The sequence below is a fragment of the Chionomys nivalis genome, chromosome 4 (assembly GCF_950005125.1).
Source record: "Chionomys nivalis chromosome 4, mChiNiv1.1, whole genome shotgun sequence".
Taxonomy (NCBI): Eukaryota; Metazoa; Chordata; class Mammalia; order Rodentia; family Cricetidae; genus Chionomys; species Chionomys nivalis.
This window is the reverse complement of record NC_080089.1, coordinates 62,044,897-62,065,432: the sequence shown is the minus strand read 5'-3', so window position 1 is coordinate 62,065,432 and position 20,536 is coordinate 62,044,897. Positions and strand designations below refer to the sequence as shown.

Sequence of the window (20,536 nt, the reverse complement as noted above, 5' to 3'; positions counted from 1 at the left end):
ATTTACCCTTTGATACATCTTGTACCCTTTGATACAGCTTTTCAATCTGTGTGGTTATTTGTATGTAGATTTACATTTTCATAGCACCAATTGTTAACCAGCTTTTTGCTTTGTACTCTTTTCTTCTTCCTATCATCCTCTGTCTACCCATGCTTGCCAAACTGTTAACAAGCTAGACTACTAAACTACAAAGGTTTCTTGTTTTATCTTTAAATATTTAATCCATCTTGAATTCATATGTTGTATGAGAAATTTATTTTCACTAGCTAACCTAGTTCTAAGTAAATTGTAGCTCTGAAGCCATCATTGTTACATGATTTTTTATATTCTGTTTCTGAACTTTTTCTATACTGTTTCTTAGCCTAGCTTTCATTTTCTAGGATACCCATGAATTAAGATTTGTTGACTGTGTGTCACTGCATAGTGTAGAGAGAACACACCCTTGTTTTTCTGGGGCCTGAGATCTGGGGGCTCTACACAAACACACCAAGAAATGTCTTTGTGTTTAAGTGCATAGAGGAAAAATGACTGGGATATTAGGGTAGTCAAGGACTTGAAAGAGAAGAGAGTTCAGGGAAGGGCTTCCCTATGGAAGCAATGACTGAGAGAAGAGCTAGGAGAAGGATGGGAGTCAGGAAACATTCAGAGGAAACACAGCAACCCAATGGCAGGGATGAGCCTCTGCTTTGCCAAGCAGCTGAAAGGGTTTCACTGTGACTGAGGGGCAAACCACACAGGGCTTTGTAGGAAAGGTCAAAGGTAAGCATTTTCTCGTTTTGTTTTGTTTTGTTTTTTTGGTTTTTCAAGACAGGGTTTCTCTGTGGCTTTGGAGCCTGTCCTGGAACTTGCTCTGTAGACCAGGCTGGTCTCGAACTCACAGAGATCCACCTGCCTCTGCCTCCCAAGTACTGGGATTAAAGGCGTGCGCCACCATTGCCCGGCAGCATTTTCTCTTTTTAAGGAGAACGTTTGCATGATTCCTTTTAGAACAGAGTTACTCCTTAGAATCATTAAGTAGTTGAGGTAGGTGCCCAAATCATCACATCTTAGAAACCAACTATTCCAGAAGTGTTCATGGGAGCCTTAGCCTAGAGTGATTTAGAAGCAACACCCAATGTCAATATTTGGCTTCCACATGAACACATGAATAAACTTACGGACACAAAATAACTGTTCAACTTGAGAACGCACAAGTGACCTTAGCAGAAATAGTTTTGATAGAAGATTGGAGTGTTCTGGTGTTATGGGCTGGAGGAAAGCTGTAGAGATGTTGAATTATAAGCCTGTCACTTAGGAGAGAGGAGATAAACTGGAAGGATGTGAGACTGAGAATTCTTTGTCTTAGAGGGAGAATTTTTAATGTGTCTGGATGATGGTGGAAATCTTTTAGAATGTGAGAGACACAACTGGAAGGAGGGATAATCAGCATTGAATTACATTCTTGAATAAGCTCATAGTAGGCAAGAAGGACAACTTCTTTAATGGCATAGTGAAACAGTTGGAGAGCTATCTTCTGATCGGGTGATTTCTCTTCAATATATCAGGTAGGAAGTATGAGTTAAACTAAGAGAGAAGTTACAAAGAAGGAGTTGGAGGAAAGTTGGGAAAGTTATTAGCATGAGACAGTGAACCTTCTCTTCACATTTATTTTGCCACATGAACTGTGGAATTACTTAACCATGTGCCTTCCTCTCCTTTCCTCACTCAACCTCTAGGTGTCTTCCTCAGACTCTTGAGTAGGATTTCTGTAGAATCCCAGGTGGAAGTTAGGGAACTGGGAAGTGGAGGTAGTTAGTGGTGATACTCACTGTTATCAACTCTAGGAACCATGTTTCTCCATTTACTCAAATTTTCCTCAATGCTCCCCTGTAACTGATTAGGCTTAGTATCTGTCTTTGTAAGTCCTGTATCCTTTGTAATTCCTGTGTTGGTTTAGTTGCTATTTCCAGTGTATCTTTTGTTCCTGTTAAATTTTATAGGGTTTATTTATTGTTGACTTACTCTAAAACTTCTTGTTTGTGGACATTTCCTACTTAAATTTAGATATTGGTTTGTTTGGGTTTTTTTAGTTGATCTTTTTGTATTTCCAGGAAGGTGGTATATAACTTGATATTGTCATTTACACAAATACATAACATATGCCTTATTTCTTCTACTAGCTACAACTTTTTAAATATATCATAGGTGCTACTCAACATCTTTTGTTAAGGAGAATATTACTGCTGTCATAATATTTAGTATTAGAATGTGTGTACGTGTGCGCGCGCGCGTGAGTGTGTGTGTGTGTGTGTGTGTATAAATAAAAGCCAGAGATGGCATCAGTGTCCTCTTCTATCACTCTTTGATGCACCTCTGAGGCAAGGTAGCCAGACCTAACAGAAGACAGCAGACCCCAGCAGTTTTCCTGTCTCCATCACTAGTCAGAAACTTTTGTAAGAAAACCCTAACCTCCGGTCCTCAAGTGCTCATAGCTTCTGAGTCCCACCTTGAAGGGGTTTGGTTTGCTTGCTTGATTGTTTTGTTTTTAGGCAGGATCTCACTAGCTGGCCTAGAACTCATGTAGATCAGGCTGGCCTGGAACTCACAGAGATTCACCTGCCTCTGCTTCCTGGGTGCTGGGATTAAAAACATGTGCCATCAAGCCCAGACCCACTATTAGTTTAGAACTTAGTTACATTAATTATATATTATATATTTATAATATTCCTCTTCTGCGAATTTTGTTATTAGAAATGGATTTGGGGTGTTGGGAATGTAATTTAGTTGGTAAAATACTTGCCTACTATGCACAAAACCCATGCTTTTATCCTAAGCACTCCATAAACTGGAGGTGGTGACATATGTCTATTCTCTAGTAGCCAGAAGGTAGATGCAGGAGGATCAGAAATACATCATCTTTGACTCCATAACAAGTATAAGACCATCCTGGGATACACGAGGCCTTGCCTATTAATTAACAAAAGCAAGCAGAAATGAATTTTGAATTTTATAGCATCATTTTGAAACCTATCAGGGTTATATTTTTACTTTCAACTAATTAATATGTTACCATTGGTTTTAGTGTATAGCGCCCCCCCCCATAGAACAAAACACACAACAAGGTTTTTGTATGTGTGTTTTTGGTTTTGGTTTTTATTTTTTTGTAAAACAAGATTATTTTGTAAATCTCAGATGATAATTACATTATTTTAAAATCACTAGTTTATTTTACCTTATGAGACTGCTCTGAATAGTCCATGCAGAATGTTGTGCTGTATTACTGATAGTCTATTGCTTGGCCTGGTGGTGTAGGGGTGTAATTCCACCTACTCAGGAGGCTAAGGCAAGAGAATCTCAAAATTAAAACCTGTCTGGTCATTTCCAGGCCAGCCTGCATAACTGAGTGAGAACCTGTCTCAAAATAAAAAGTAAAGACGAGATTGAGTTATCCTAGTGGAAGGATTGTCTAACTTACAGGAAGCTCTAGAGAAACCCTAGTACAAAGAGAGAGCAGTCGGGGAAGAGGAAGCGAAAAGGAAGAAATTTGTCTTTTCAAAGAAAATAAGTAAACTCCACACCGTACCTGAAGGAGAGAAGCGTATTGTAGCTTCTTGCTCGATTCTGTGGCATTTTACTTTATTTAGCATTTATTAAACTTTTCGTGTGGATGGAGGAATCATTTGGACACTATTATAAAGGGGGACAGAAGGACCAAATGTGTTTATGGGGAAAGTATCTTATGAACTTACAATTTTACAGACTTTGGGGAAAATGCAGACAAATTGACAATGTGAGAGGATATATATGAGTTGGCCCTTGAGGGGCCAGCAGAAATACTGTCTACTTAGCCACTGTTTTGGAGGATCTTTCTGTGTAATATCCCCTTGTGACATTGGTACAAGGGGAATTTCATTTCTCACATTCCTGCAACTTTTATTTTCTTCTCTGACTACATGTTTCCACTAGAGCACACATACCTTTTCACTGAACTGGATTTTTTTTTACCTTGATCTCATCATAAATACTAATAGAAAGCCCTGGGGTATTTCCAAGTTTGAACATTGAAGCTGTCAGTCCAGAGTCTCATTGTTGATTAGCATCTCTCCAGTTTCTGTTTGACCTGAAGCATTAAGCAATTAAGGAATGATGGTAAACAGGGTTTGGGTTTCCTCCTAAAAGATGCTTTACCACTTCTGTATTAGATTAGTGAGTCGTGTACTTTAAAATGTAGGCACACTGTAAAGTTACTTGTTTTTCTTTAAAATACTGAGTTGTACTTATAAGTAAATTTGCTGTTCACTATCTCAGTTTTTTTTTCCCCCAGAAAATATTCAGCATTGATCCCAGATAGCTTTCTGGACTTCACAGGAAGTGTAACCTTGCAGAGGGTTCTGCAGGATGTGCCCTCCTGTTGCTAAGAGGCAAATACATATTTAAAAGTATAAAGCTAAGTCTGGGAAAGCAGCTCAGTGGTGGAGTGCCTTATTAACATGTACAGGCCCTACTTTAGTTCTTAACAGTGCAGGATGGATTAGATTAGAATGTTCGTAGGGCTAGGCTAAGAGGTTCTAGTGAATTCTGGTATGTAGAAGCAAGAATTCGTGGAACTGCATGGCCCTTGCTGTCTCCTGTAGTCCTTGCCCTTTCCTCTTGGTTTCTACTGCTCACCCATCCAAATAGTTACATGATCATAAGCATATTGTGTAATCTGTGCCTCAGTTTCATCAGCCTTTCAAGATAGAGCAGTACCACCTGTTTCCTCCTAAAGGCTGCAGGCAAAGCTGAAATAAGATCTGTAGTGTATATCAGGAATGCCTTAAAAACTGTTGCTATAAAGAAGATGGTAACTTCTGTTTTCTCACTTCTTTTAAAGTGTCTGGATCTACTTGATCCCAGCATGAAACAGAAAAAGATCTGTAACCTTTCTCTCTTGTCCCTTCATAGTCTTGGCCCTCTTGTCTTCCTCTTTCCCAATAATATACCCTTCATTCAGCTTGGCTTGCTACCTGTTTTTTGTACCATCTTCTCAAGTAGTCCCTGTAGGCATTGGGTATCCAATACTCATCTTCAAGCAGCGCTTCTCTGTGCAGCTTTTACTGATTCACCTGCATGACGTGCACACTGCCTAAGTGTCTTTAGGATCTAGTGGTACCCCAGGCGTAGTGAGGCACTAAATAAGTGAACTTACAGCCCATCTCATTATTAATACTTAATAGCTGCTATTTTAGAATATGTGATACCTACTAAATACAGTTTATGATACCTTCAACATCTTAACAGCCTTGGCTTATATTTAGTCTTAATAATGTTCTTTCATATAAAAATCTTAAATCTATTAACTTCAAGCACTCAGTGCTAATGAGTGCAGCAGCCCTAGGCTGAAGTTCTCAGCTTGACGCTTGCTACAAGTTAGGCCAATTTCTTTGCTTCGCTACCTCAGTTTTCTCATCCACACACACATAAAACAGGTTTTTAACCACCTGAGCTACGTATCAATCAGGATTTACCAGAACACCTAAGACAGTACTTGACACACAGTAGGCGCTGCAATAAGGGTTAGTTTTCTTTCCCTGTCACTGTGGGGTTAAATAGATGTGCTGTTTACTTAAATATGTGATTGGTTTTCTACATCTTTTTTTTTTCCAGACCTATTCCATGGCAGTATATCTTGTAAAACAGTTGTCCTCAACAGTTCTTCTTCAGAGGTTACGAGCAAAGGGAATAAGGAATCCGGATCATTCTAGAGCTTTAAGTACGTATGATAAACTTACTTCATATATGCAGCTAAACTATCTCGTTAAGGTTAGAGTAGTGTTTTTTCGCAACTCAAATTTTAGTGGTTTTTTTTTAAACTAGAGCCTGTTGTAGAGGTTTAAAAACTCCAAGAACCTAGTATTGTGAGATTTTAAATTAATATCTAAAGGTAGTTCTAATGTCTTTGTTGTGAAACTATATTTGATGATCTGTGTTTTACAGATCTTAAAATTTCTTTGTAAAGTTACTTCCTGAATGCAATATTTTATTACAACTTCTTAAAACCAACGTTTAAGAAATTTTAGGAGATGGAAAGGACATCTTGGCATGGATTTCAAGAACATTATTTTTGTTTTCAAGGATACTTTAGATCCAGGAGAAATGCACATATGATGGCTATCTGCTTGCTTTACCAAAACCAAAGAATTCAGTGGGATGGACCTTGGGCACATTTTCAAATTTCTTATCTGTAACAATAGGTTGCAACACATGATTTCTAAAAATATTTTATCCATGCATACAATGACCATCACCACCACCCCACACACATACAGCTCCTCCTCGGATGTTTCATTTTTATATGTTAAAATTGGAATTAAGGTCTGCATATGGAGTTCTGTCTCAAATTTCAAGCATCATTAACTTTTCTTAAGAGATGGTCTAAGTTCTTCCTTAATTCTCTTTTCAAAAGATGTGGGTTCTTTGTAAGGAGAATTTACAGGCAGAGTCTCGGTGCTTAGGAAGCAGCACATGCAGTAGTGTGACCGCTATCCTGGACTCTAGCTTAGGCTAGTTTCAGACTTGCTGTGATCCTCCTGCTCCAGTGCTGAGATTGTAGGCATGGGCTACCACATCCTGCACTTGAAGCTCTTAAAATGAGTTCATAATAGCAGCCTATTCTCAGGATTTGTTGTTAGCATTCTGATGGGAAGAAATAGGATGCTTAGGCCAACTTCCTCACAGCTCCCTTAGAGCACAACTTGTATACTTCTCTACCGTTTCTGTAGCAGAGTGACAGATCCCAACACCCCCGTTGATCTGAGCACCTGCAGTAGTTAACTGGACATTTTTTTCTATACTAAGGCTCCTTTGAAAATGTGAATAGCTGGGCATGATGGTACACACCTATAGCCCCAGCTACTCCGAGGGCTGAGGCAGGAGGATCATCTGAGCTGAGTCAGAAGAGGAACTAAAACAAAAGCCCTGTTTGTACACCTAAGGGAATGGAGGCTCCATGAGTCAGAGACAAGAAAATAGTGGGGATCCTGACAGAAAAGAAAGGATTAGACATCTACCTGGAAGAAATGTACAAGAGAGGCATTTTTCCTTTTTACAGCATATCTGGAGTCATCTCTGACTGACAGTCTTTATTCTTGCCCTACATTGATAAATATCAGCTAGTCAGAAAGAATTATGGAATTATATAGTAAAACATGGTAGAAAAGACAAAGATACCTAGGAAGAAGGCAGGCGAAGCTTTCAGGTTTAACAACAAAGTGGGTTGTTTGCACAGGCTCTTGTTTCTTCTGCACTTGCAGCTAGAGTGCCACCTAAAGGTTGTCATGGGGGGCTGGGTTGGCATTTCTAGGAACCCCATCCAGCTACTGTTAAGCAGCAAAACTGCTTAATTCCAGAGTTAGTTATTTTGCATCCTTAAGCCTTAGGCTGAGTGAATTTTATGGCAGTTCTATTTTATCTTGTTGGCCAGGTGAACAAATGTAACATTAATTGGATTTTACCAGTAAAGAATATATTGCAGCTTTACCCTATGTTACCAGTAAAGAAGTAACTTTTCCCAAAAATTAGATAATTAAAATGTATTTTATAAAATATACTTATATTTCATATTTATAAAAATAAAATGTTTTAAGTTACGAGAAAATGTCACTTCTCAGGATTGTTTTTGTTTTTTGAGACATTCTCTGTGTAACATTCCTGGTTGTTATGGAACTTGCTCTGTAGACAAGGCTGAACTCAAACTTAGAGATCCACCTGCCTCTGCCTCCGGGTGCTGGGATTAAAGGTGTGTTTCACCACCACCAGACTTTCTTGGGAATTTTTGAAACTTGAACTTGATTATAATTGCATTGATTGTAAGTCATTCTTAGCCTTGTAAGAAAGGTCTGCTAGCAGTAGTATTAGTCAAGTCCGTGCTTGATATTTAAAATTTAGGCTTTTCATTGAGAAAATGCATTCTGTGGACTGGAGCAATAGTTCAGCCAGTAAAGGCTAGGCTCACAATTAAAACGTCAAGAGAGAATGAAATGAGTTCTATATTTTCGTTCAAGAAATTAAATGAGGAATCTGCTGTGATCTAGTAACAGCAGAGCACAATATTACACAAGACCACACCTTCTCTGTATCTTTCGAAAGTTTACAGTCTGATGGGAAAGACCAACCAAGTCATTAGTAAGTTATAGTTGTGACATGTGCCTTGAGAAAGGAAGACAGGGAACTCTGAAGAGACACCACAGGGCATTCTACTGCTCTGTCTGTGATGCTAAGGACAGTATTGGAAGAGGAGAAGTTGTTAAGCCTGAGGATAGGAAGGGAATATGCCCAGTGAAAAGGAAAACAACAATATTGAAAAGGATGAGACTAGCCCAGATGGGTGTGGGTGGGGGTCTCTAAATTCATAGGTGCTGTAAAGGTAAGTGATAGAAAGCCATAAAAGGATTCTTAAACAGAGGAATGCACGGTCAGATTTGAAAGATCTGATCATCAGCTGGAGGATGAGCAAGGAGGGGCAAGTCTGATGCTCTGGAGCAACTAGCACCCTTTCGCTTAAAAAAGCAAAACAAGTGTGTGTTTGGGGGGGGGGGTGTATGAGAAAGAGAGAGAGTGTGTGTATTGGGGGTGGAAGTCAGGACACTTTGGAGCCCTTCCACCTTTGCATGTGTTCCAGGAGGTCAGTTTGTGCAGCAAGTACCTTAACCCACTGAGTATTGCATTGGCCTGTATTCCACATTAATGCTATTTTCAGAAATGAAAATGGGATTTAAAAGATGAGATTGTGAAAGAGCTGACTGCACTCTTCAACTGTGAGAACTGAGGTGTGAGTGCAAGGAAGGTGCCAGTGCTCAGGAACAGCCTTAACCCGACCTGATACCTCACTGGTCCTTCACTCACTTTTTTTTTTTTTTTTTTTTTTTTTTTTTATTTTCGTGACAGGGTTTCTCTGTAGCTCTTTTGGTTCCTTTCCTGGAACTAGCTCTTCTAGACCAGGCTGGCCTCGAACTCACAGAGATCCACCTGCCTCTGCCTCCCGAGTGCTGGGATTAAAGGTGTGCGACACCACCGCCCGGCTTTTCTTCACTCACATTTCTAGTTCCTGTTGTCTCCTCCAGTGTTCTTAAGGGTCTCCTGTTAGGTCTCCTTCATACCTTAAAACTATACTTCTTGCTGGGCGATGGTGGCACACACCTTTAATCTCTGTGAGTTCAAGACTAGCCTGATCTACAGGCCAGCCAATGCTAGACAGTGAGATCTTGTCTCAAACAACAACAACAATAAAAACAAACAAAAAACACCTCTGCTTCTTGTTTATCCAATTGCTCTCAACAAAGGTGGTCTGCATTGCTCTGTGTTCCTACTCCATGCCACTCACAGTCTTTGAGTCCCAAGCCCCCCTGAATGTGCTCAGGCAGTGACTGCAGTGGTGTTCTCACTGCATTTCTACTTTGGATACTTCGTTGCATTTGATACCAACCTCTTTCTCTTTGAAATTATCTCCTCCCTTAACCTCAGCCAAGTTCCTTCAGGGGACTCTTGGAGAGAAGCATCCTAATGCTGGGCATAGTGGCCCTTAATCCCAGCATGGGGAGGGAGAGGTAGACTGTGAGTTAAGAGACCAGCCAAGGCTATGTAGTGAGACCCTGGGGTGCAGATGTGGGTGTATCGTAAATGTTCCCTGGGATTCCATGCTTGTTTTGCTTTTCACATTCACTGTTACTGCTTAAACTAGTACAAATTCCCAAATATAAATCTCCATTCAGGTCTCTCCTCAAATTTGAGATTGCATAAACTGACTACCTTCACCTAAACATTGTTCTACTTCATCAGAATCAAGAATTTAAAACTAACAACCTAAACCTTTCTCAAATATGTCTTCTGTCATTGCCCTCATATAAATCCTTAAATCTTGTCTTTATCTTTAGAAGCTTCATCCTAAATGATATATTCCACCCCTTTCTTGGCCTTTCTTGCCTCTTTCCTGGATACCTAACTTACTAACTTATCTGATCTTACCATTCTCATTATCTCCTGAACCCCTGACACCAGTGAAGTAAAATCTCCAGCTTCATTAGTGTGACATACAACACTGATGTGACTTTCTTAGTACTTCCCCAGATCTCTCTTTTACTCTTCTTATATTTTACTTTGCAAAAACATATTACCCCTCTCCTCCGAGTGTTCTCTATGCTTCACTGCCTCACTCCAGTGGTCCTTTGTTTCCCAGCACCTCCAGAGTCTCTTGGTGCCCATCATCTGGAAGGGACCACACTGAGCATCTTTTCTGCTGGCTTTCATCTCATTCTTCTTAGAGTTCTCACTGCCTCACACAGTTCCTTAACGCACAGTAAATTCTCACATTTTGTTGAGTTATTGTTACTGTTTGTGATGTCAGATTTGTGACTTCCTCACAGCTTTCCACACGCATGTGCTTCTGTACCCAGGGATTGGATGAACTGATGAAAGGAAGTGGAGAGAGATCAGACTTCAGAGTGTTCTGTCTCCTCTGTTGAGCCTAATGTGTTTGGTTGTTTTCACCCCCAAATTCTAAAAGACTGAATTAAAACATTCTGATATTAAATGAAACCAAGCATTTATATCCCAGAATAGCACCATCTAGTAGGGCAGTCTGAAATAATTGTACATGATTGGCTACTGAACACTTACAATGTGACTAGTACAACTAAGACACTGAATTTTAAATTAAATTTATATTTCAATTTATTTAATGCAGCCTCATGTTGCTAAAGCTAATAGTAACTCATAAGAATAGGAGTCCAGCTGGGCAACAGAGATGTAAGCCTTTCCTCTTAGCACTTTGGAGACAGAGGCAGGCAAATCCATTGAGTTCAAGGACAGCCTCTTTTACAGAGTGAGTTCCAGGATTTTCGTGGCTACACAGTGAAACTCTGTCTCAAAAACAAACAAGCAAAAAACAAAAAAATGGATCCAATAGCAAGATGAGTTTTATACGTGACTAGTTACAACTTTAGTCATAAAATACTCTTACCACTGCAGATCATAGTAACAACAAGAAAACCATATCTAGAGAACTTCCCACAGATCACAGAGCAGTAACTGTCTTTAGCAGGGTACAAAGGTTTGTTTTTCCTGCTTCTTTGGTGTCTACCTGTTCAAGCAATATTGCTTTAAAGTAGTAGTTTTTCGTCATTTAATTTCTTTAGCTTTTTGTCACAAACTGGTTGACCATAGGTATGTGAATCTATTTCAGGAATAACTGAGACCTCTTAGCAAGCCTTGAAAACAGTCTACCCCTTTTTCTTTTTCAGAGGTATTTTGATTATTTTAAGTCCCTTATGAAAAATGGTATTCCAGGAAGTTGATTGAGTATTGGAAAGTTAATCTATAATTCACTTTTTGTGAAAAACTGAAAAAGAAAAATTATTTAATTACTACCTCCTTAGATGATGCAAAAGAGCCAGTTATCTAAATTTAACATCTATTCCTGATAAAACTCTCAGCAAAATATTAATGAAACAAGAAAGGAACTACATCAGTGATACAAACATTTACAAAAAAAAAAAGTATCCTAGTTAGTGGTAAACACTTGAATCTTGTAAGACTATGAATAAAGTTAGAGTGTTGGTGCCTACCATTGCCCTGAGGTCCTACACAGCTCAACAAGGAAAAGAAAAATAAAATAAAGATTAAGGATGCATAAATAATTATTACCTTTATTTGCAGATTATTTACATAGAAAAAAACCCAAAGAATCTCTAAAGAAGCTGCTAGAACAAATAACACGAATCAGTGAATTCCTGATCAATACATGTAACTGAACTGTATTTATTACTAATGTGTAACAAGAAAATTTTGGATACTTAGAGACATGTGGCATAAAAGATGTGCAAGGTGTAGGTGCTGAAAACTTAATGAGAAACCCAGCAGAAGACTTGAGTTAATGGACAGACTGTGATGTCAGATGTTAGAGCAAAAGACTGGAGTTAGATGAACAAACTATGTCATCAGATGTTAGGAGAGCAGAAGACTCAGCACAACTCATGCCAGTTCCCCAGATTCATCAAGAGATTCAGTCCAGTCAAAACCCTAGTAGTATCTTTACCAGGGCAGGACTGGGCATATAGCTCCATGGGAGAGAACTTGCGTGCTCAGCAGGCACAAGGCCCTGGGTTCAGTCCCTAATTGTGGGATATGCTTTATCACTAACAGATTTCCATTAAGAATATGGTAAAGCTAGTAGTTTTCTTCACAGCTTAAAAAGAGTCACAGACTTTTTACCCATATTCAAAATAGCTCAGTTGGTTAGTGTTGTCTGTTTCTCAGGAGATTTGTTCCATTTTGTCACTCCTCCTAACAGCAGCCTCCTGGAAGATTATTCCACTGCCTTTGTAAGACTGGTTGTGTCAGCATCTGCCATGGTAGCTCAGTCAATGAGATTTTTGTGTAACACATGCTGGTGCTGCACACACTTGTTCACACAGCTCCTTCTGATACTGCAGTACAGAGATCAGCTAGCCATTCTCCCTCAGGAGCTGCCAGATGGCATCAAAGATGACCAGTATATTGCGGAATAGATTTGAACCCTCAGCCTGAACAGCAGAACCTACGTTACCTCACTTTTTAAAAGAGGTATTTTAAGGCTATGATTTGGTCTGCTACAAAAGGAGATTTTTGTCTGTTTGCTTGTTGTAATAGAAATCTGCAAACATGATTTCAGAACATCTATCTCCAAGAGAAAGGAAACGTGCAAATCATTTTAAGTATCAACTACTAGCATTTATTAATTATAATATTAGGTATTTTATGACATTTTTCATTGAGTCAAACTCATTTTATCCAGTGCTGTGATATTATTCTCATTTATGGAAAAAGTTACTGAAGTGACTTGTCAAGTCAGAATTCTGACTTACTGTTGTTGTCTTCCTCCTCTGTTTGTTGCCTAAGTACTGACCACTGAATTTTGATTTGAGGGCTGATATTATGCTGTTGCTGCATTTAAGTGCAAGTTTACACAACGCTCAGACAGTCACTGTTAACATTACAGTGTAGGAGGGTGCTGCTGGACTGGATGGTAAAGACATGCAAAGTAGACAGTGTCTAACTCAGGGTCCTCTAGAGTGAGTAAGAACCAGGGGGATAAAAATAGGAAGATTGGGAGACATACTAATAGAGGAATTGGCTTACATGTCTCTGGAGGCTGAGAAGTCCCACAGTATGCCAGCTGCAAACTGGAGAAGCAGGGAAGCATAGTTGAGCTCAAGTCCAAAGACTCAGATAGGCCAATGATGTAACTCCCAGCTGGGGTCAATGGCTGCAGAGCCCTGGGATGCGGGTATGAATACTGAAATCCAAAGGCTAAATTCCAGTGGGGTTTTTGTTTTTTCGTTCTGTCCTGTTTACTTCCCAGCTCCCCTTTACAGTTAGTTGGATAGTCCCATCACAATGAGGGCAGCTCCTCCCTTACCTAGTTTATGGGCTCAGACACCCTAAGAATCACATTTGGATTCTATTTTCATGTTTATTTTCTGTTGTCACAGAGGAGTGGAGAGTTGAGGGGGTTGTTACTATTAATTGGGATTTTATTTTGTTTTGTAACAGGGTCTCATACTGTAGACCAGGCTGGCCTGGAACTTATAGCAATCCTCCTGGGATCACAAAGTCACTTTGCCCTACTAATTAAATTAGTATTCTTTCAAATTATATTAAGAAAGATTAGCTAAGGCTGGGTGAATAGTGACAAACACATGAATTCCTAATTTATATTTGGTATTAGTTAGTATAGTGTCTTGATGACTCTGCTTTCCAAACTAAAATCCAAAGGTTTTGTGACTTTGGAATTTGAAGGTCAGACTTTGAAAACTTCAGATATCTAGTCTGCAAAATAACTTCTTAGGGCTGGTGTCAGAATCTGTGTAGAGCTTTTTAAACCACCCATTCATGTTCCTCTTCCCCAGTCTACTGTAGTGATTAGTTGTAAATTAGAATGGTCCAGGTGAAATTCAGGTGTATTTCTGCTTGAGATTCCCTAATGTAAGAGATCAGTTTAGTAGACTGTCCAAAACTTGGACCTTCTGAAAATTCCAAACTGTGTGTGTGCTCACAACTTCATAAAGGCTGGCTACTTAGTTTCTGTTAATGGGAGTCAGGGCCCAGACATTTGCATATCTGTTTGCCCTTCTCTCACTGGGTTTTCTTCAGTTATCAGTGTTGTCATAATTATTGTACAACAGCTCTAAAACTGTAGGTGGTTGTGCTCACAACTACTCCACCTCAGGCCCTTATTTTTGGAATATTATCCCTGGTCATTTCCTGACTGTGTTTTCTGTTTTTGGTGCTGTCTGCAGAGGTTAACTGCTGCCACAGGTTTGCACATGGTGTCTGAGTCAGTGTTCTATTTCTGTGAAGAGACACCACGACCAAGGCAACTCTTATAAAAGGAAGCATTTAATGGGGGCTGCTTACAGTTTCAGAGGCTCCTGTCAATATGGCAGGAGCCTGGGGAGGGGGGGTTGAGGGGGACAGGACACAGGCAGGCACTTGCTGCAGCAGTGCTGAGAACTACATCCTGATCCACAAGCAGAGACTGGGCCTGGCTTGGGCTTTTGAAACCTCAAAGCCCACCCACAGTGACACACTTCCCCCACAAGGCCACACCTCCTAATCCTTAAATGGTGTCACTCCCTGGTCACTAAGCATTCAACTGTATGAACCTGTGGGGACCATTCTTATTCAAACTACCATGCATGGGAATTATAAAGAATCCTTTGTAGTAAACTGGAGGATAATAAAAGAATAGCCATGAAAAGTAAAATTGTTGGTGCCTCCTTTTTTGAGAATTGTATGAAGTTTAACTGAAAAGACTTTAAGAAATTATCTGGTGTGGCTTCCAGATTTACTGTAAGTAACTAAACTGAAAGAGGCAGATTGATTTACTAAAGACAACACAGTGGGTTTATGGATAAGCAGCAGGATCCAGTTATGTGGTAAAGAAAATAGTCGGACCTTTTCTTTACATAAATTATTTTTATCATTGCTCTTTATTACTTTCCTTTAAAAGAATACAAATTAATCAGATTTTAAAGAAAATCATTGGTGTCTTAGAATAATAACTAAAAGGGGCTAGTCAACCCTGGTCACATAAGCTTCTGCTGAGCATTTCAGTGGGCTGTGATGCAGTTCCAGCATTCTGCAGGGGCTTCAGATGGGTTACAGAGTGAGGCTCTTCTTCCTTTACTTCCTCTGAAGGGTGTAAAGTGTGTGACTGCTCTTAGCTGTCCAGCCAGTTGATGAGAACATGATTGAGTAGATTATTTTTGAATTATTTAGGTTTCAGATTGTAAGCTCCTTTTTAAATATGTTATATTGAGAATGTCTTTAATAAACTTGTTCTGTTTGTTTTCTCTTCAATGCATTTCAGTTAAAGAGAAATTAACTGCAGATCCAGACAGTGAAATAGCTACCACCAGCCTACGAGTTTCGCTTCTGTGTCCAGTAAGTGTTTGCTTACGCTTGCCTTTGAAAATGGTATATACTCTTATTCTTTGTACTGAGCATGAGAATTCTGCTTACTTCTAGAATCTGCCCACTCTAAACTTATCAGAGTTTATCAAAATGGAAAGACACTGAGAGATAAGACTGTGAGCTGAATAATTCTAAAGTGTGCTTTTCTTGTAGTGTGGATCAGCTGTACTGTGGACTGTATACACACACACACACACACACACACACATGCGCGTGTGCACGTGTGCGCTTTGTATGCACGAGAGCACCAAGCCTGGTGATACCTGTAATCCCAGAACTTGGGGTGGGTTGGAGTGCTGAATCAGATTGATTACCGTGAGTTCAAGGCCAGTTGAGCTAAACCTTGTCTCAATTTTTAAAACAGGGAAGAGGAGAAAAGGAGAAAATCCAAGAATACTCACTTATAAGCCAGAAAGGGGATATAAGAAATAGTCATTTGAATGAAACAATTATCAAACCATAAAATTTGACCAAAGTATTAAACCTATAAGCAAAAAAAATTGTGTTGTTGAAGTTCATTTCATACCTAATTTGTTGTTGGGCCTACCAACATAGGGATGGCAGTTGAATATTGCCTTCATATGAAAGGTGAAAATGAATAATAAATTATTGACATTTTGATTATCTCTTGTTCTATAATTAGTCAAATTAACTATTTAAATGTATGAAGAATGAAAGGACACATGTGTTTTCTGATTTGCCGGATTGTTCAGAAAGGCAATATACTGAAAGTTTTCAACATTGAGATCCCACTAACCTAAGATGATGGTAGTTCTTGTGTTCTTGAAGAAGCAAAAAGTTTTTCAAAAATTATATGGTACTTATCCTATGTCTAAGCCTTGTATTATTTACTAAACCTTGACTTGAATATAAAGTCATTGGTGTATGGTTAATTTTCAGTTCTATCCTTTGCATGTTTCCTAAAGCTGGGATCCCTACTCATTACACACCTTAATGGCCATGGAGGAAACACAGGGCAAGAGCTGCTAAGCCCTATCATCTGCTCTGTGAAGGGCATCCTTCCAAGTCCTCTTTATAGCCTGCTTTCCTCAGAAAAGTAATATTGTCAGGTTGGGTTTTATTTTTTCAAGACAGGGTTTTTCTATGTAGCCTTGACTGTCCTGGAACTCATGTTATAGACCAGGCTGGCCTCAAACTCAGAGGTCCTCCTGCCTCTGCCTCCTGAGTATACTACTACTGTCCAGCCAGGTTATTATTACTAAAAGTTCTTTAATAACCAGGTAAATGTTATAATACCCTAAATATAGCCTGTAAAGGAAACTAGGTTTTTGTTGTTGTTTATAAATTGATAAATACATGGGGAAATAGTTGGAAAATAAAAGAACAATCAATTCTTTAAAGAAGCATAAAATTGGCTAAAGATCAGGAAAGTAGAAGGTAAGAGAGAGAAAAAAACTTAAACAATAATTTGCCAGGCAGTGGTAGTGCACGCCTTTAATCCCAGCACTCTGGAGGCAGAGGCAGGCAGATCTCTGAGTTTGAGGCCAGCCTGGTCTACAAAAGCTAGTTCCAGGACAGCTAGGGCTACACAGAGAAACCCTGTCTCGAAAAACAAATAACAACAACAAAACCAATAATTTTTTTCTCCAAGTCCTGACTTAACCTATTTCCCTTTTCATGGTTTCTTGCTGTTTTGTTTCATTATAAAATCCCAGGTGAGGGGATTTGATAAATTTAGAAAAACACAGAAGCTTCATTTCCCACTTAAATCACTAGAGGAGTCTTGTTTCTTGCATTCCCATCTTGAAAGTGTTTACAGCTGTACTAATATGTAATATTTATAAAATGTTGAGCAGTCATGCAAAATGTCTTCATGTAAAGAAGCAGCCCAGGGTATATAGTGACAGTTTTATTCATGGAATGATTTTGCATTCTGTGCTTCAGGTGCTTTCACATGTTACTAGGAAATGTTGATCACATTTTGCTTCTTACACTTCTTGATTTAGTAAGCCAGCTTATAATTTTTGTTTCAAGTCCCCTGTGCTCCTCTCTCATTAGTTCCAACAGTTTTAGCAATTCCTTGTAAACTAGCATCTGCTTTCAGAATTCAGATTATAGAAAACCTACTATATATGATATATAATTACAATATGTCATGAGTTCCTATCTAGCTAAAGGGATACCTCCCTACAGTTATTCCGGAACATCAAGATCATATATTTTAGGTATGTTTTTCTCAAAAATAAAAAAATAAAATACAGTTGTGATAACTCATCAATATATCAAATTTATGGAATCATAAAAAGAGATTTGTTCTTTGAAATATATAAATATGCCATCTTACTGTGCATTTCTATTTCCCTTTTTTAATATGCAGAGCTCAGAATAAATGAATTTCTGTTATTTGTGTGCCATTTAGCTAAGGGCAACAAAAATAATTAAAATGCCTTTGTTCTTTGAGGATTGTCTGTTCTAATTTATTAAGAACAGAGATAGAAGTGTTGAGAAGTCAGATGTGAGCTGTGCAACAGACCTGCAAACCCAAATGCATATTTAGAGTTTATAGAGAGAAAATAAACTAGAAATTTATTTTATAAGTATTTATTAGTATAGAAAACTTAGGAGTTTTTTTTTTCTTAAATCAGTCATGTTTCGTTTTTATAAAGAAGAAGTCATAACATTGCTGGTGTACGCTGGCTTAGACTTACTTAGACTTAGTTTTTTCTCATGCAGCACTATGAGCTGTAGCACCATTAAGTAAAGTCAGCCTCACTAGAAAACATGCAGGGCTTGTTTATGTTTGTCTGTGGATGTTGCAAACATCCATTTGTCCCATGAGAGAAGAGGACTTTGTAAATAAAAGACTAAATTGCTCAGCACTCAGGTTAGAGATAATGCATGTTTGTCTGACAGACACTTAAATCTTTAGTGATTGATTTTAAAATTCAGAGATATGAGGACTTTTCACATTAGAATTATTTTATAATTCTTTTGAGGTAGCATTTGTATTATAGTTAATAAAAGGCCATCTATTTGAACATTAACCTCGGCTTTCTTATGCCATCTATGACTTACTCATACTGTTTACCTATCAGTTTGCTTTCAGACTGTAGGTCACCTTGTTGGTGAAGGTCACCACAAAGGCTTGGGATGGTTTTCTTGCCTTTGTGCACAAAGGGCTAACTAAAGAGCTTCATGACACCTTTTACTGAACTTGTATTTGCTTCTTACAATTTGATTTCCATAAGCACATGAAAAAAAAAAAAGAATAAATTTGTCTGGCAACAGAAAATCCATTGCCTGTTTGCCATTAGCTAAGTTCAGCAAGATTTTCCAAGTTAGGATCTAGTTGATGGTGCTAGATTAAATTGTTAGCTTTTTATTTTAATACACTTTTAGTGGGAGGGGCATTTGTTTTTTGAAACCAAGGATTGTATTGTCCAGACTGGCCTCAGTCTCACTATTCTGTCCAACGATGATTGTGAGCAGCTTCTACCTCGCAAGTATTGGGATTCCAGGTGCACATCTGTGAGTTACTCACAGTACAGGACTCAGGACTTCCTTACATGTTAGGCAAATGTTCTATTGTCTTTATCTCAGTCCCAAATTCAATTTTTATATCTTAAATTAGACCTTAACTGTGAAATGCAAATTCCTATTGGTTGCTTAATATGAAGTAAAGAAACCATAGGTTGAAAGTCCTATGGGAACTCAGTGCCAGCACCCTAAATTCGGCTGCAGAGCTGGTGGGCTCCTCCTGATGCTTCATGGAGACAGTAAAACAGGAAGAAAGATGGTTTCAAAATCCAAGAGAGAGGCCATAGAATTTACTCTTGAAAGAGGTCATTCTCGAAGGCTTTTCTTTCACATACCTTTCTTTTTTTTAATATTTATTTATTTATTTATTTATTTATTTATTTATTATGTATACAATATTCTGTCTGTGTGTGTGCCTGCAGGCCAGAAGAGGGCACCAGACCCCATTACAGATGGTTGTGAGCCACCATGTGGTTTCTGGGAATTGAACTCAGGACCTTTGGTAGAGCAGGCAATGCTCTTAACCTCTGAGCCATCTCTCCAGCCCTTTAACATACCTTTCTTCCTATAGTCCCAGCTGTCAGTCACATCTTTCAGGCATAAAAATTTCTCTTTGGACTGTAGTATGCACAGCTGACAGTTTATCAGTATACAAAACTAGCATTCTACAGTATAGCAGGTACTTTTCCACAGCTGGGGACAAGGACATGAGTCTGACTTGTTTCCAGGAGGAGGTACACAAACAAATAGTATAATCTTACTCAAGGGTAGAGCTGGGACACAGGAGAAGAGCACCCTCATTTTACTGAGTCTTTCCTCTCCTGTCTTTGGATATGATAAATGGACATTCTCCTGTTTTAAGTTGATCACATGTCCATTGTCCTTTTTAAATTCTTCATCACTGCATCCGGTGGAAGTAAGGAGGAAGTGGTGCTACTTTCCAGAAAGAAAAGGAGGCCCAGAGAGGTCAAGTGTTTGCCCTAGAAGTACAGTATATCATTGGTACCAGAACAATAATTTAGGGCCCTGTGACAGTTGGTTTCCTTGGTAGACCAGGAAATTACACGTTTCCCTGAAATTTTTGCAAGCCAAGAAAGAACCTTTTTCTCTTTTAACTCACATACATACAGAAAACCTTTTTCCATGAACTTAATATAGTAATACCATTATAGAAAGTGAGAAGCTTACAGGCTGTGTGGCCATTACAGACTTTTGGGGACCCTGTAGTGGTCATGATACAGCACTCCTTGTGCAGGTGCACAGGCAAAGTTTCTACCTTGGGCCCAAACAAGCAGCTTAGGACAAAGAAGACGTCCATTTGTGGAATAGAGTCAGCCTGTGTCATCTCAACAATTATGAGGCAAGAAAAATATCCCTGAATTGTCTAGCAATACTTGAGACCCAGGCCTGTTGGCTGTGTGATGCTGCCTAGTGAGGAGAGAAATACAGAGTACACAACATCTGCTTTCTATTCCGAGCTGTCCCCAGCCATTATGCCTTCACACTGCGGAGGAAATGGGTGATTTTCTCCCATTGGCTTCATCCTGTGAACTAGACAGTCATTCAAAGA

General features: G+C 39.0%; 1 protein-coding gene across 1 annotated transcript in view; it reads left to right on the top strand.

Moving 5' to 3' along the window:
- The window catches only part of Pias1 (protein inhibitor of activated STAT 1), a 117,347-nt gene that overhangs the window by 76,333 nt on the left and 20,478 nt on the right, over window positions 1–20,536 (top strand). The window contains exons 7-8 of the mRNA XM_057766866.1: window positions 5,626–5,731; window positions 15,365–15,438. Coding sequence (XP_057622849.1) covers window positions 5,626–5,731; window positions 15,365–15,438 — 180 coding nt within the window. The remainder of the gene's footprint in view (window positions 1–5,625; window positions 5,732–15,364; window positions 15,439–20,536) is intronic.